The sequence below is a fragment of the Portunus trituberculatus genome, chromosome 46 (assembly GCF_017591435.1).
Source record: "Portunus trituberculatus isolate SZX2019 chromosome 46, ASM1759143v1, whole genome shotgun sequence".
NCBI classification, from domain to species: domain Eukaryota; kingdom Metazoa; phylum Arthropoda; class Malacostraca; order Decapoda; family Portunidae; genus Portunus; species Portunus trituberculatus.
Window position 1 is genome coordinate 18545315 of NC_059300.1, and position 15146 is coordinate 18560460.

A 15146-nucleotide genomic window follows, 5' to 3' on the forward strand; every position below is an offset into this window, starting at 1 on the left:
GTGGCATCTTTAACAAGCATTTAACCCTTAAAGTACGGGGGGGGTTGATTTACTTTCCATCTGTTACAACGGGGAAAAATCACACCTGTCAAAAATGCTAAAAGATCTTTTTCCTCATAAAAACATATTTCTCTGTGTTATTATGAGTACAATGATGTAGTTTTCAACATGTTATGACCTCTGAGAGCAAAGTTATTGCATATCAAAAAATTCTCCCTAAACCATTGGCAGAACCCGCTACTAAGAAGTAGCCCCAAAGCTCCGATAACACAGTGCGCATGCTCTGTCTCTCTCTCTCTCTCTCTCTCTCCTTTCGCTCATTTGAATTTGATGTAAAAGTAGGAACTTTTGCCTTTTCATGTCATGAAAATGCGAGCTCAGATATATGAAATGATGTGCAAAACACGAAAAGAAAAAGAAACCACAGATTACAAGTATTGTGGATTTCTATAATAATTGAAATCTGGCAACTCTTATTAGCAATAGGATTCACGTGACTTGGCCGACAAGCACAGTCCAGTAGAGGCAACCATGGGTGACACACACCAGTGCATTGCTCGAGGGGAGTACGTGAGGAGGTTTATGAACGTCGTTGTGAGGATTGGTCTCTGTCTCCCAGATCACTATCAGAATCACTACTGTAGTCTTCACTTTCTTCTGTCTCAATAAAAAAATCACTGTCTTCATTTTCATCACTGTCCTCAATGTCACTACCGAGTAACACTGACATAACATCACTCGGAGTACTGTTTCCTCCCTCCGGATCACGGGGTTTGCCAGATGTCGCCTCGAAATGGGAATAGATGACCTATTGTGAAAGAACATGTCTCAAGGCTCGAGGAGGCGAGTGAGAAAAGATGCCAGATACCTTCACTTGCCCCAGGACCAATAGTGAGGGGAAGAGATTCAAACGTTTAGCGCAGAAAAATCATGATTCCTGGAACGATCCCCGCCTCTACGCATGTGAAACTATAATCGTCTCCAAATGATCACTGTACGTTAAGGGTTAATGACTGCCAGATGGGTATTGCTGAGGTGACAAAGGAATGGGGGAAGACAAGGAATTGTCAGGATCAGAGTCACACAACTGCCACCTCATAGATCACAGGCTTGCCTACTTACTCTAATGTTGCTCCACCTCCTTACCATCTGTCTCTGTCTTTCTTTCTCTCCCTCTATTTCCTAAATAAATTGGTATGTTTCTGAAATCATTTCCTAAATCCTTCTAACTTTTGTTTCACATTGCCATTGAGGGAAAAACTGAGGCATGTTCTCTATAAAAAAAGTATTCCTCCATCCTTAACGTGGTATTGACACTGCTGAGTACCAGGCCTGATACCTGACAGGTTTGTACCTTATGCAGTATTGCTATAGAATATTGCCCTACTGCAAACTCACCATATGGCCAACCTCACAGCCAATCTAAGGCAGTAATCTGCAATGTGAACAAGTACTTCTTAGAGAGAGAGAGAGAGAGAGAGAGAGAGAGAGAGAGAGAGAGAGAGAGAGAGAGAGAGAGAGAGAGAGAGAGAGAGAGAGAGAGAGAGAGAGATCGGGCAGCTGTATTATTGATATCGCTTTCTATCGTGCTGGTGAAACAATTTGCTCATCATAATCATTTAGAAGAAGAAAACCTAACCCACTTAATACTAAATTACCATATTTGATGGCTCACAAGATGCATGTGTGGAAATTATTCCACAGAAACGAAGACATGACAGTCTATTTACTCTATTTTGAGTATTAGTGACCGATGTTTATTGATCATACATATGTGTTTATGTAAATAATGTATAAATTGGGGTACTGCGTGAATGAAACATTGTTAATAATGAAGTGGAATGGTATGAACGGTGCTCGAAGTTTCGGATCTCCATGAAGCTCGCCGCCATGACTGAGCGGCGTGGCGAGTTGGAGGGGAAGGAGTGACGGGAGAGTTAGTTACTCCTACACCACCACAATGGACAGTAGAACTTGGAAAATCGTGACAGACATAAAAGTGTACAGAAAATAACCCTCACGATTATACCCAACCACAAACGTTATAAGTCAACGTAATATATCATAGCCGGTTAACCACACATAACGATACTTTCGATTACCAGCTCGCTGCCTAAGAACCCATTTACATCAGCTAGCCAGTCTGTAGGTATTAGGGTGAGTCTTAGGTTGCGTTACGAGGTGCGACAATTAACATAAAAAAGTAAGTGTTGTATCATTGTTTACTCTGACAATATTCATATCCGTTAACTGCTTTTGAGTCATACTATTGATTATACATGGTCCATTTCGTTCTTTCCAGCAGAGAGTTACCATCCATCCCTGAGTATGAACGCAGTGAATATTGAGTCTCGGTGACACTCAAGAAGGGAAAATCATTGTCATGTTCTTAGGCAGCGAGCCGGTGATCGAAAGTATCGTTATGTGTGGTTAACCGGATATGATATATTACGTTGACTTATAACGTTTGTGGTTGGGTATAATCGTGGGGATTATTTTCTGTCCACTTTTATGTCCGTCACGATTTTCTAAGTTCTATTATTCACCGTGGTGGTGTAGGAGTAACTAACTCTCCCATCACTCCTTCCCCTCCAACTCGCCACGCCGCTCAGTCACGGCGGCGAGCTTCATGGAGATCTGAAACCTCGAGCACCGTTCATACCATTCCACTTCATTATTAACAATGTTTCATTCATGCAGTACCCCAATTTATACATTATTTACATAAACACATATGTATGATCAATAAACATCAGTCACTAATACTCAAAATAGAGTAAATAGACTGTCATGTCTTTGTTTCTGTGGAATAAGATGCACCCAGTTTTGGCAGAAATTGGAATGAATAAAAAGACAAATGAGCAGATTTAAGCTCTAAATATGAAGGTGAAGGATTTCACCTGTCATTTGAAAACTCTCACATGCATTTAGATAATTATTAGATCCCAATAATTTGCATTTAAAACTTTGATATTTCCTAGTAGCCTACGTGCCAATCCTGTTGAGAGATATAAACATGTATCTGGAATATGGCATTGCCAGTGATTGAGAGTCTGAGAGGCTACAGGGTTAAAAGTCATATATATATATTTTTTTTATTATTTTTTGTTACATGTATGCAAAATAAGAATGTTAAAAGATAGGTGCAATTTTAGTTGTATGCAAGTGTGTCTTACCTCAAGGAGTAATGGTATTACACTGTAAAGAAAGCAGTAAAGCTTGCCTGTGTCAAAATCAAGATCGCCGATTGATGATTGCGTGTCTTGTCTTGGTTCATACAATGCGTGGTGTATGGTCATTCAGGCAAATTCTTCCTAAAAGGTGTCATTCTAAGCGAATTACCAGTAAGTATGACTTATTAACTTATCATATATTGTTACTTTGGAAGTTTTTTTATTTTGTGGTGTAGTACCAATCATCACTTTGTTGACATGTGCAAAGATATTTGGGGGTTTGATTTTGGAGTCTATGTTACCATAGATTACCCCTAACCACTGCCTCAATCCTGAACCTTGGCCTCATAGGATACAGGCTGATTTCCTGAGACTTTTCTGGAGAAAAGGTGCGTCTTATGAGCCATTAAATACGGTATCCTTAGTCAAAAGAAGAAAGAAATGAAATTGTAGAAATCCAAAGACCAGTAAATGAAGACAAAAATCAAGTGATTGGAGAGCTTTTAGTTTGCATATGTACGTTGTCTGCCCTTTAGTTAGCTGCAGCTCTCTCTCTCTCTCTCTCTCTCTCTCTCTCTGTGTGTAAGTTTCATTATCCTCATTTGTCCAACAACTATTTTTTTTCTTTATGTAGGAGAGAGAGAGAGAGAGAGAGAGAGAGAGAGAGAGAGAGAGAGAGAGAGAGAGAGAGAGAGAGAGAGAGAGAGAGAGAGAGAGAGAGCCTTCCACCCTTCCTGGCCCCACACAACGCCTGCCCCCACCTACCACCATGGCGGGGCGCCACACCAAATCCCGCCCATATATGCTGCCCAACAATGAATTGACAATCGTGTCCGCTAATGTAAGAGGTTTCCACACAAACATTGGTGAACTTACACACAGTGCAATTAACAGACACAGGGCAGACATTGTGTTCGTGTGTGAAACCTTCCTGGATGACAGCGTGCCGCAGACTTATGCTCGCGTACGAGGGTACTCGCCGTGGGTCAGAAAAGATCGCTCCACGCAGGGAGGGGGCATGGCATTCTGTTACAAAGACACAGTGAATGTTCAGGTGGTGGAGCCTCCAGTGCCCGTACCCAGGGAACTGGAGTTTCTGACCCTGAAGGTGACTGACAGGGACAGTAAAGGAGTGTTGGTTGTTGGCTGTTATCGCCCCCCTTCGCAGGGCACAGCAGTGATAGATTTTCTGTCAGCGAACTTGGACGCAATGATGACAGCCAGCCAGTGTGATAAAGTGTTGATAGTGGGGGATCTAAACCAACACACTGTGCGTAATGCCTTCAACTCCTTGCTAGTGGTGCATGACCTGCAGAACTTCGTCACCTTCCCCACACACAGGTCTGGGTCGTCCCTGGATCCGGTGGTGACGGATCTCCCAGCCCACACTGTCCGGTGCTCACCGCTAGATTTTGTGGGCACCTCAGATCATGTGGCTGTGCTCACCAAGCTCCACTTCCGCAAACCACGTGAGGAGTGCCACACTCGCACCCTCTGGAAGTGGGAGGCTGCCAATTGGGGAGCACTTCGATCCGCTCTGAGGGGGTGGGACTGGCAGAGTGTGCTGCAAGGAGACACCGATTTGCAGGCGAGACGGTTCACCGAGACTCTCCACTCTCTGCAGGCACGCTGGGTGCCGCACTCACAGTACAAATCCAAGGCTTCTGATCAGCCCTGGTTTGGACCTGAGTGTCGCACTGCCTCTAACGCCAAGTACCGCGCATGGCAAGCCTACAAGATGCACCCCACGGCACGGAACAGGCAAAGGCATAGAGAGGCGACCCAGCATATGAGGGACACTCAGGAGTGGGCTACTGGACGGTGGCGAGAGAACCTCAAGGGAAAACTGAAAGGCGGCCAAGTGGGGACAAAAAGGTGGTGGAGCATAGTTAAAGAACAAAAAGGGGACGAACGAGTCACTACCATCCCCTCTCTCTCGCGGGGGGATGGCAGCATGGCTCATACTGCCCAGGACAAGGCAAACGTATTGGCAAAACACTTTGCCGGAAAAATGTGCATCCCCAACCTTGAAAAAGCTCCTCCCACTCTCCCAGAAATAGTGCAGGACAAAATAGTGACAGTGAAAACAAATGAAATAGAGGTGAGGAAGGTACTGCTGAACCTGAATGGAAAAAAAGGCTGTGGGGCCGGACAAAATTAGCCCCCGACTGCTTCGCCAGTGTGCTAGTGAACTGGCCCACCCACTCGCCGCACTGTTCAATCAGTGCTTTCAGACCAGTACGTGGCCACAAATATGGAAAACCAGCAGTGTTGTGCCAGTGCATAAAAAATGTGATAAAAGTGTCCCAAAAAACTATCGCCCTGTTTCCTGCTGCCTGTACTGAGTAAGGTGATGGAGACCGTCGTGGGCTCACGAATCGCTGAGCACCTCGAGCGGCACCACCTTATCTGTACAAGGCAGTTCGGCTTCAGGCAGGGTCGGTCAGCGGCTGACCTGCACCTGCTGCTAACAACAGACCTCAGCGCTGCCCTGGATCAAGGCAAGGCCACTGCCGTCGTGGCGCTGGACATTGAGGGCGCTTTTGACCGGGTGTGGCATGCAGCTCTGGTCAACAAACTACGTGCTGCAGGAGTAAACGGGGCCCTCTTGTCACTCCTCAGTGACTACCTGAGTGACAGGTACCTGAGAGTGACTGTTGGAGGACAAGAGTCTGAGGTGCAGCCCGTCAAAGCAGGTGTCCCTCAGGGGAGCTGCCTCGGCCCTTTGCTATGGAACCTGTATATAAATGACCTGCTGCACCTCCTCCCAAACACCAGGGCTTACGCAGACGACATCACGCTGACCCATAGCTTCAGCTCCAGGGAAGAAGCCGCTGCGATGTCCCGACTCGGCAACACGATGAGACAAATCACAGCCTGGGGCAGTGCATGGCAAGTGAGATTCGCCCGCAAAGACAAAGCTGCTTGTTGCCTCCAGGTCGAGGCCAGCCCTGCAACTCGACTTCAGTGGGGAAACACTAACGCCGCAGGACGAGGTGGAGGTGCTGGGGGTCACCTACGACCGCGAACTGACCTTCAGGACGCACATTGAGCGGCTTGCCAGAGAGGCATCGGGAAGCTGGCCTCTCTGAGGAGGATATCGTGGCTCCTGGACAGCGAGGGACTAGAGCTGCTGTATAAAGCTCAAGTTAGATCCTCGCTGGAGTACGCTTGCCTAGCGTGGGGAGGCGCGGCCCGCACGCACCTTGCTCTCTTAGACAAAGTGCAGGAGAGGCGGCGCGACTCATTAAAGGCAATAACACCGGCCAGGAGCCATGCCTCCACAGTCTTCAACACCGGAGGGACGTGGCGGGAATCACCGTTATGTATAAGGTGCACGTGTGTCACGTGAGCCATCTAGAGGCGCTCCGGCAGCCATCCCGACTGGCTGAAGTGCACACCCGAGCTGTCACCCTCGCCCCCAAGGAACTCCTGCAGCCCCGATGCAGAACGTGGCACCACCAGCGACAGTTTGTGAATACTTACGTAGGATGGTGGAACATTATTCTAGCCACACAACTGGATATAAGTGACTGCTCGTTGCAGGATTTTAAGAAAACTATTAATGACTGGTTTTTGTGTTGGCGGGAGAGTTAAAAAGTTTTAACTTTTAGATAGGGTACACTAAAAATGGCCCTTTAGTTACTTAAAGTTGCTAAGTGTATGTAATGTACGATGTAACTTGCTCTTGTATTTACTGTATTATTGTATAAATAAAAAAAAAAAAAAAAAAAAAAAAAGAGAGAGAGAGAGAGAGAGAAAACACCGGTGCTGGTTCTCTACAAAAAAGAAAAGCATTAGCCAAAATTAAGGAGCAAATGTCTTGATACCTTCCTCTTAAAGAATATAAGTTGTAGGAAGGCAGAAATATAGCAACAAATAGGGAGTTCCAGAGTTTACCAGTGAAAGGGATGAATGATTGAGAGTACTGGTTCTCTTGTATTAGAGTTGAACAGAATAGGGATGAGAGGAAGAAGAGAGCCTTGTGCAGCAAAGCCACAGGAAAGCATGCAGTTAGCAAGATCAGTAGAACAGTTAGCATGAAAATAGAGATAAAAGATAGAAAGAGATACAACATTTTGGCAGTGGGAAAGAGGCTAAAGACATTCAGTCAGAGGATGGGAGTTGATGAGACGAAAAGCTTTTGATTCCCCACCCTATCTAATAAAACTGTGTGAGTGGATCCCTCCCCAAATATGTGAAGAATACTCCATACAGGGGCAAATAAGGCCCTTATACAGAGAAAACAGTTGGAGGGGTGAGAAAAATTGATGGAGACGCCTCAGAACGTCTAACTTCATGGAAGCTATTTTAGCAGATGAGATGTGAAGTTTCCAGTTAAGATTATGAGTAAAGAACAGACTGAGAATATTCAGTGTGGAAGAGGAAGACAGTTGTCTGGAAGGATGAGTCAAGTTGATAGATGGAGGAATTGAGTTTTGAGGCATTGAACACTACTTGATTTTCTCTGCTCCAATCGGAAATCTTAGAAAGATCAGAAGTCAGGCATTCTTTGGCATCCCTGCGTGATCTGTTGACTTCCTGAAGGGTTGGTCGTCTCTGAAAGGACGTGGAAAGATGTAGGGTGGTATCATCAGTGCAGGAGTGGATAGGATAAGAAGTTTGGTTAAGAACGTCATTAATGAATAATAGAAAGAGAGTGGGTGACAGGACAGAACCCTGAGGAAGAGTACTATTAATAGATTTAGGGGAACAGTGGGTGTCTACCACAGCAGCAATAGGACAGTCTGAAAGGAAACTTGAGATAAAGTTGCAGAGAGAAAGGTAGAAACTGTAGGAGGGTAGTTTGGAAATCAAAGCTTTATGTCAGACTCTATCAAAAGCTTTTCATATGTCTAACGCGACAGCAAAAGTTTCACCAAGATCCCTAAAAGACTCAGTAAGGAAAGCCAGAAGATCACCAGTTTTTGAGAACAATAGGAGGGACGCCATCAGGTACATAAGTCTTCTGAGGGTTTAGGCCAGCAAGGCCATGGAGAACATAATTACAAAGAATTTTAATTGAAGACATGAAATAGTCAGAGGGAGGAGAAGAGGGAGGGACAAGCCCAGAATCATCCAAGGTGGAGTTGTTAGCAAAGGTTTGAGAGAAGAGTTCAGCTTTAGAGACAGAAGAGATGGCAGTGGTGCCATCAGGATGAAATAAAGGAGGGAAAGATGAAGCAATACAGTTGTTAGAGATGTTTTTGGCTAGATGCCAGAAGTCTCAAGGGGAGTTTGAGTTTGCAAGATTTTGACATTTTCTATTTATGAAGGAATGTTTGGCAAGTTGAAGAACAGACTTAGCATGATTCTGGGCGGAAATATAAGGTACATACCCAATCCTCAAGGTTCGACCAACTCACTCACCAATTCGACATTCATATCTCACGCGCCACCCACCCGGTCAAATCCACCGCCATCCCACCAGGCAGAAGTGTAAACCGACACTACCCTATACATCGCTTCCTCAGCCTCACTCTCACCCCAGCCGTCATCCAGGTAGGCCAAGCTCCGCCATTCCACCTCCTGCCTCAACGCCGCTTCGACCATGCTGTGCAAAGCCACATCCAGCCCCAGCCCTAAGCAGCACAATTTCCTGCTTTCAAAGATAAGCTTGAGCTTATAAGAAAGTGTGATGCAGGTATAGCTCACAGTGTCGTTGCAGGACAGAACCCTGAGGAAGAGTACTATTAATAGATTTAGGGGAACAGTGGGTGTCTACCACAGCAGCAATAGGACAGTCTGAAAGGAAACTTGAGATAAAGTTGCAGAGAGAAAGGTAGAAACTGTAGGAGGGTAGTTTGGAAATCAAAGCTTTATGTCAGACTCTATCAAAAGCTTTTCATATGTCTAACGCGACAGCAAAAGTTTCACCAAGATCCCTAAAAGACTCAGTAAGGAAAGCCAGAAGATCACCAGTTTTTGAGAACAATAGGAGGGACGCCATCAGGTACATAAGTCTTCTGAGGGTTTAGGCCAGCAAGGCCATGGAGAACATAATTACAAAGAATTTTAATTGAAGACATGAAATAGTCAGAGGGAGGAGAAGAGGAGGGACAAGCCCAGAATCATCCAAGGTGGAGTTGTTAGCAAAGGTTTGAGAGAAGAGTTCAGCTTTAGAAACAGAAGAGATGGCAGTGGTGCCATCAGGATGAAATAAAGGAGGGAAAGATGAAGCAATACAGTTGTTAGAGATGTTTTTGGCTAGATGCCAGAAGTCTCAAGGGGAGTTTGAGTTTGCAAGATTTTGACATTTTCTATTTATGAAGGAATGTTTGGCAAGTTGAAGAACAGACTTAGCATGATTCTGGGCGGAAATATAAGGTACATACCCAATCCTCAAGGTTCGACCAACTCACTCACCGATTCGACATTCATATCTCACGTGCCACCCACCCGGTCAAATCCACCGCCATCCCGCCAGGCAGAAGTGTAAACCGACACTACCCTATACATCGCTTCCTCAGCCTCACTCTCACCCCAGCTGTCATCCAGGTAGGCCAAGCTCCGCCATTCCACCTCCTGCCTCAACGCCACTTCGACCATGCTGTGCAAAGCCACATCCAGCCCCAGCCCTAAGAAGCACAATTTCCTGCTTTCAAAGATAAGCTTGAGCTTATAAGAAAGTGTGATGCAGGTATAGCTCACAGTGTCGTTGCAGCGCATATGGGTGTCCCTAGATCAACAGTATCAACAGTTTGGAAGAATGGGGACAAGTACTGCGAGACCACTGCAAGCGTTTTTTATTTCCAAAAATGTACTGTACAGCACCGTAATGTGTTTAAAAAGCTATAAAATGAAGCCTTTCATAGTACTGATTTAGTCTAAGTTAGTGTTTTTTAGAGGTTATAGTGATGTTTTGGGAGATTAGGCTGGAGGTTGGTCCCTATTTCCCCTAATTCTTAAGTATCTTATGGGGAAAAATTATTCATGATTTGAATAAACCCTGATTCGACCAATGAAAAACCATCCTAACCCTGTCGAATTGCAAGGATCCCCTGTACCTTTTGTGGGCAACCTCTTTATCATGCATAGCACGAGAACAGGCTGTGTTAAACCAAGGTTTAGAAAGTTTAGATTGAGATAAAGAATGAGTAATGTATGTCTTCATACCAGACATTATCACCTCTGTTATGCATTCAGCACAAGGAGATGGGTCTCTGACACAGAAACAGTAATCATTCCAGGGAAAATCAACATATGTACCACCTCCTCAAGTCCCCACAACTGGCAGAGGCAAAACGCCAGAGGCACCTCCGCTTTGGGGGATCCTGAGGAGGGGTTGGAAAAATAGGATAAGATACAGAAATGAGATTGTGACTGGAGGAGCCCAATGGAGATGATAGAGTGACAGCATAAACAGAAGAATTAGAGGTGAGGAAAAGATAAAGAATGTTGGGCATGTCTCCAAGACGGTCAGGAATACGAGTAGGGTGTTGCACCAGTTACTCTAGCTCATGGAGGATATCAATGTTGAAGGCTAGTTCACCAGGATGGTGAGTGGAGGGAAAGGAAAGCCGAAAGCTGGTGGTGAACACTAAAATCTCCAAAAATGGAAATCTTTGCGAAAGGGTAGAGAGACAGAATGTGCTCCACTTTGGAAGTTAAATAGTCAAAGAATTTACTATAATCAGAAGAGTTAGAGGAGAAACAGACAGCAGAGATGAATTTAGTTAGAGAATGACTATTGAGTTGAAGCCAGATGGTGGAAAACTTGGAAGATTCAAGAGCGTGGGCACGAGAGCAAGTTAAGTCATTGCGCACATAGACACAACATCCAGCTTTGGAATGAAAATGAGAATAGAGAAAGTAGGAGGAAACAGAGATGGGGCTACTGTCAGTTGCCTCAGATAGTTGTGTTTTTGTGAGGAAAAGTTGATGAGGTTTAGTAGAGAAGAGGTGGTGTTCCACAGATTGAAAATTAGATCTAAGACTATGAATGTTGCAGAAGTTAATGTAGAAAATGTTAAGGAAGATGTCAAGACATTTGGGGTCATTATCAAGAGAGGAGTCTAACCTAGGGACATTTCTGGTCCCCTCCCAAGAAGGGGACTCCGAGGCTAGGTTTGGAGTTGCCATTTTTTTATTTTGAATTCTAAGTGAAGGGTGTATGCGTAGTATGTGCATGTAGTTTTGTGTGAAGAAGGAGAGTTGTTTTTAGAGGGCAGGCTGTGACTGTCCTCTTGAGTTGTGAAACACAAAGGGAAATGTTCAGAGAGATCACAACTACCTTTAATGGAAGGTTCACAGCACCCCTGAACTAGTACTATTAGACCTCACTGGGAGTAAATTATCATTTCGGTAGGTGTCTACTACCTTCTCCAAGATAGATGTGCATATCTAGCAATTCACACCAGCAGGCCTCCCTCTCTCTTTCTCTCTCACTGTAGCAAAGTTGTTATCCACGCTTGCTCAACAATGTTCAAACAGAAATGAATAACTAGCATTTCACTTTGGCAGGCAACAGATCCAAGCAGCTCAGGACCACAAATTACCATGAGTCACTCTGGTGACCCCCACAGGTAAGCAGTTGCTGCTCACCACCTTTTTACATGCTTTGTAAATCGTAAATGAATAAAACAAGTTACAATGGTATCTAGCATGCCTTTTGGCTTGTTTATTGTGTCATATGGAGGCAGTGGCATAGTGGATAAGGTGGTGAGTGTGGGATCGGGCAGACGACCATGTGTAGGTTCGAATCCCACCACCATGCCATTTGTTGAATGGTTTAAATTTACCTACATGTCACCATAGTACCCAGGTTCTAGGTGGTTACACCAAAGATGCGCTTGGGTGGTAATATGGGCCCTAATATGGGTACCACTATAAACAAAATTGCCTGCACCACTAATGGGTGGAAGCTGAACAGCATTTCCTATACATACTACTCAAGTATACCTACAGGCGCTATAGGCCATTGTGTAAGAAAGAAAAAAAAAAAAAAAAAAAAAAAAAAAAAAATCTCGGTCTCCGTCTTTTTCTAATATTTTTTTTCTTACCTTCATTTCTTAATACTTTCTCCTTCTCCCTCTCTTCCCGGTTCATATCTCTTATTATCCATATACAGGTAACTCTCGATTTACGTGATAGATGCTTTCCAAGAGGCATCGCGTATATCAAAATTTGCGTAAAACAAACATGTAATTCTAATGAGGCACAAGAAGAGTGGGAGCTGGATCCAAAATTCTTTAACAACCTCAGAGCAACCTCCTGCCGCGAAATGGCATCCATGAACGCTTTTAGGGACGGTGACGAGGTTGCTATCAGGTTGCTCTCAGTTTGCTGGGAACACCACCTCTCCAGGTGGTGTTACTGTCTTATATATATGCATTTATGTTCACAAAACAACATTTCTATTAGCTTTTTACAAACCTTGCCCCCAAGAAAGGATTGTTTTGTACTGCATAAAGTGAAATCTTACATGGAATACCAAAAAATAAAGCAGAGATGAGATTGGCCACAGACAAGGCAGAGATTTGCGGCGACTCGGGCGCTTCTTTTTCTTGCGACCCTTTTAGCTTGTGTGTTGCTTTCACCACAATATTTGTTTCCACTCCTCTATTGCCTGCTATAATGGATATCATATCTTAGTATTCATATATGCTCATGCCATGAGGATAACCTCGACTTTGTGGCACCGAGTGATAGTGAATTACTAATGAAATACCGCGGTTTTTCATTAGTTGACAGTCCCATTTCCTTCAGTCGTTCTTCATATGTGGGGTCCTTTAATTCCGGCACCATCTTTGTAGCAATCTTCTGTATCCTTTCCAATTTTCTTATATATTTTTTAGAGCTCGGAGACCATACCACTGCTGCATATTCCAGACTTGGAGTGATTGTGATGATTTTTTCATAATATCTTTCTCCATGTACTGAAATGCCACTCTTATATTAGTCAACATTTTATATGACAGTCCAAATATCTTGCTTATGTGCTTTTCGGGGCTCAGATTTTCTTGTATGATCACTCCTAGATCTTTTTCCTCTTTAGTCTTCATTATTTGTTCCTCTCCCATCAAATATTTCCATACCAGTCTTCTCTTACTCTTTCCTAGTTCCATTATGTGACATTTCTTGGCACTAAATTTCAATTTCCACTTCTTGCTCCACTCATAGATCTTGTTTATATCTTCCTGCAACAGCAGACAGTCCTCTCTGGTTTTGATAACTTAGTAGCTTTGCATCATCAGCGAACAAATTTATATAACTGTTTATCCCAATGTAAATGTCATTTACATAAATCTGAAACATAATGGGGGCTAACACTGACCCTTGTGGCACTCCGCTGGTTACTTTACCTCAAATTGAGCATGTGTCTCTGATCACAGTTCTCATTTCCCTATCCTTCAAATAATCTCTTCTTCATTCTAGTGAAGTTCCTCACAGTTCTCCTATTTTCTCTAGTTTCCAAAGTAGTCTTCCATGAGGGACTCTATCTAAAGCCTTTTTAATATCCAGGTATACTGTGTCGTAACAGTATACCTGAGGAAGCCCTATGGGCAAAACGCTAGGGAAATAAAGTACTCCTGCTACTTCTGAGTTTCTTCTCACCACCCATCCACCTATACTGTGTCTACCCATCCATCTCTGTTTTGAAGTCCTGCAATAACTCTCAAGTAGAAGCTTAATAAGTTTGATACACATGACTACCCTGTCCTGAACCCAAATTGTCTGTTTGATATGACTTGCTCCTCTTCTAAAAATTTAACCCATTTTTCTTTGATAATTATTTCACACAACTTCCCCAAGACACTTGTAAGTAACACTGGTCTGTAGTTTAGTGGTTCAGTTGCCTTTCCTCCTTTAAATATCGGTATTACGTTTCCTCTCTTCCATTTTATTTGAACTTGTAATTATTTCCCAAATTGGATCCAGAAGTTGCTCTTTACATTTTTCTAACAATCAGACTGATACACCATCTGGCCCCATTGCTTTTGACATCAAATTATCCAATAATCTTCCGTTATCCTCTTTGTGCACTACAATCTCCTCTAATCCCTAGCAATCCCATGTCCTATTAGGTTCTGTGAAATCATCTTCTGCAGTGAACACCGTTTTGAAGCTCTCATTCATTATTTCACGCATTTCCTTCTCTGTTTGGTATGTCTTCCCTTCTTTAATTATTTTTTCAATTGTTTCCTTATTCTTTGTTTTGCTATTTATAAACTTGTAGAAAAGTTTGGGTTCATCTTTGCTTTTATTCACTACATCTTTCTCAAAGTTTCTTTCTTCCCCACTCCTCACTCTAATATAATCATTTTTAGCATCTTTGTACTGCCATCTGTTATAGTCATTTCCCTGTTTTATGAGTTTCTTCTAAGCTTTATGTTTTGCCTTTTTAGCTTGTATGCATCTAGCATTGTACCAAGCATGTATTTTTTTCTTAACTCTATAAACAGGTACAAATTTTGTTACTCCTTCATTATATTTCTGTAAGAATGTCATATTTCTCTTGTACTGTCTTTCTGTACATAATATTTCTCCACTCAATATCAGCAAAATATATCCTTAATTTTAAAAAATCTGCTCTTGCATAATTTAATCTCTCTCCTTTAAAGTCATCTCTATAACCTATCCCATCTTCCTCCTGAATTTGCATCTTTAATGTCACATGATCACTTCTCCCCATTGGACTAAGGTATTGTATGATTGGAGGAGGTTCTGGTTTCTTTGTCAAGCAACGATGGTTCTTTTTCCCCCCTGTACCTTGTTGACTCTTTCACCCACTGATCCATTGCATTAACCACAGTCAACTGTAACACTTTCTCACTCCACTGCCCAGCATTATCCATTACTTCCATCTTGCTCCAGTTTACTTTTTTACAGTTAACATGTTTTCTAGGCACCTAATCACCTCTTTGCATATCTTTATGTTCTTCTGTTCCCCATATATTAGTCTTTGGTGGAACATATTTAACTATAATTTTTCTCTTCAATTCTTCTATTTTGATTGTTACTCCCATTACT

At 43.2% G+C, this 15146-nt stretch overlaps 2 protein-coding genes across 2 annotated transcripts in view; one reads left to right on the forward strand and one right to left on the reverse strand.

The window, feature by feature from the left end:
- The window catches only part of LOC123519884 (McKusick-Kaufman/Bardet-Biedl syndromes putative chaperonin-like), a 79053-nt gene that overhangs the window by 36984 nt on the left and 26923 nt on the right, over window positions 1–15146 (reverse strand). The gene's annotated exons all lie outside the window — the stretch shown is intronic.
- On the forward strand, window positions 3943–5334 carry LOC123519749. Its single transcript, XM_045281252.1, has one exon. It carries the CDS (start codon window positions 3943–3945, stop codon window positions 5332–5334), a length of 1392 nt encoding a protein of 463 aa, XP_045137187.1.

What these genes read in the sequence shown, in the direction of transcription:
- LOC123519749 (XM_045281252.1), top strand. Translation starts at nt 3,943, where the DNA reads ATGGCGGGGCGCCACACCAAATCCCGCCCATATATGCTGCCCAACAAT.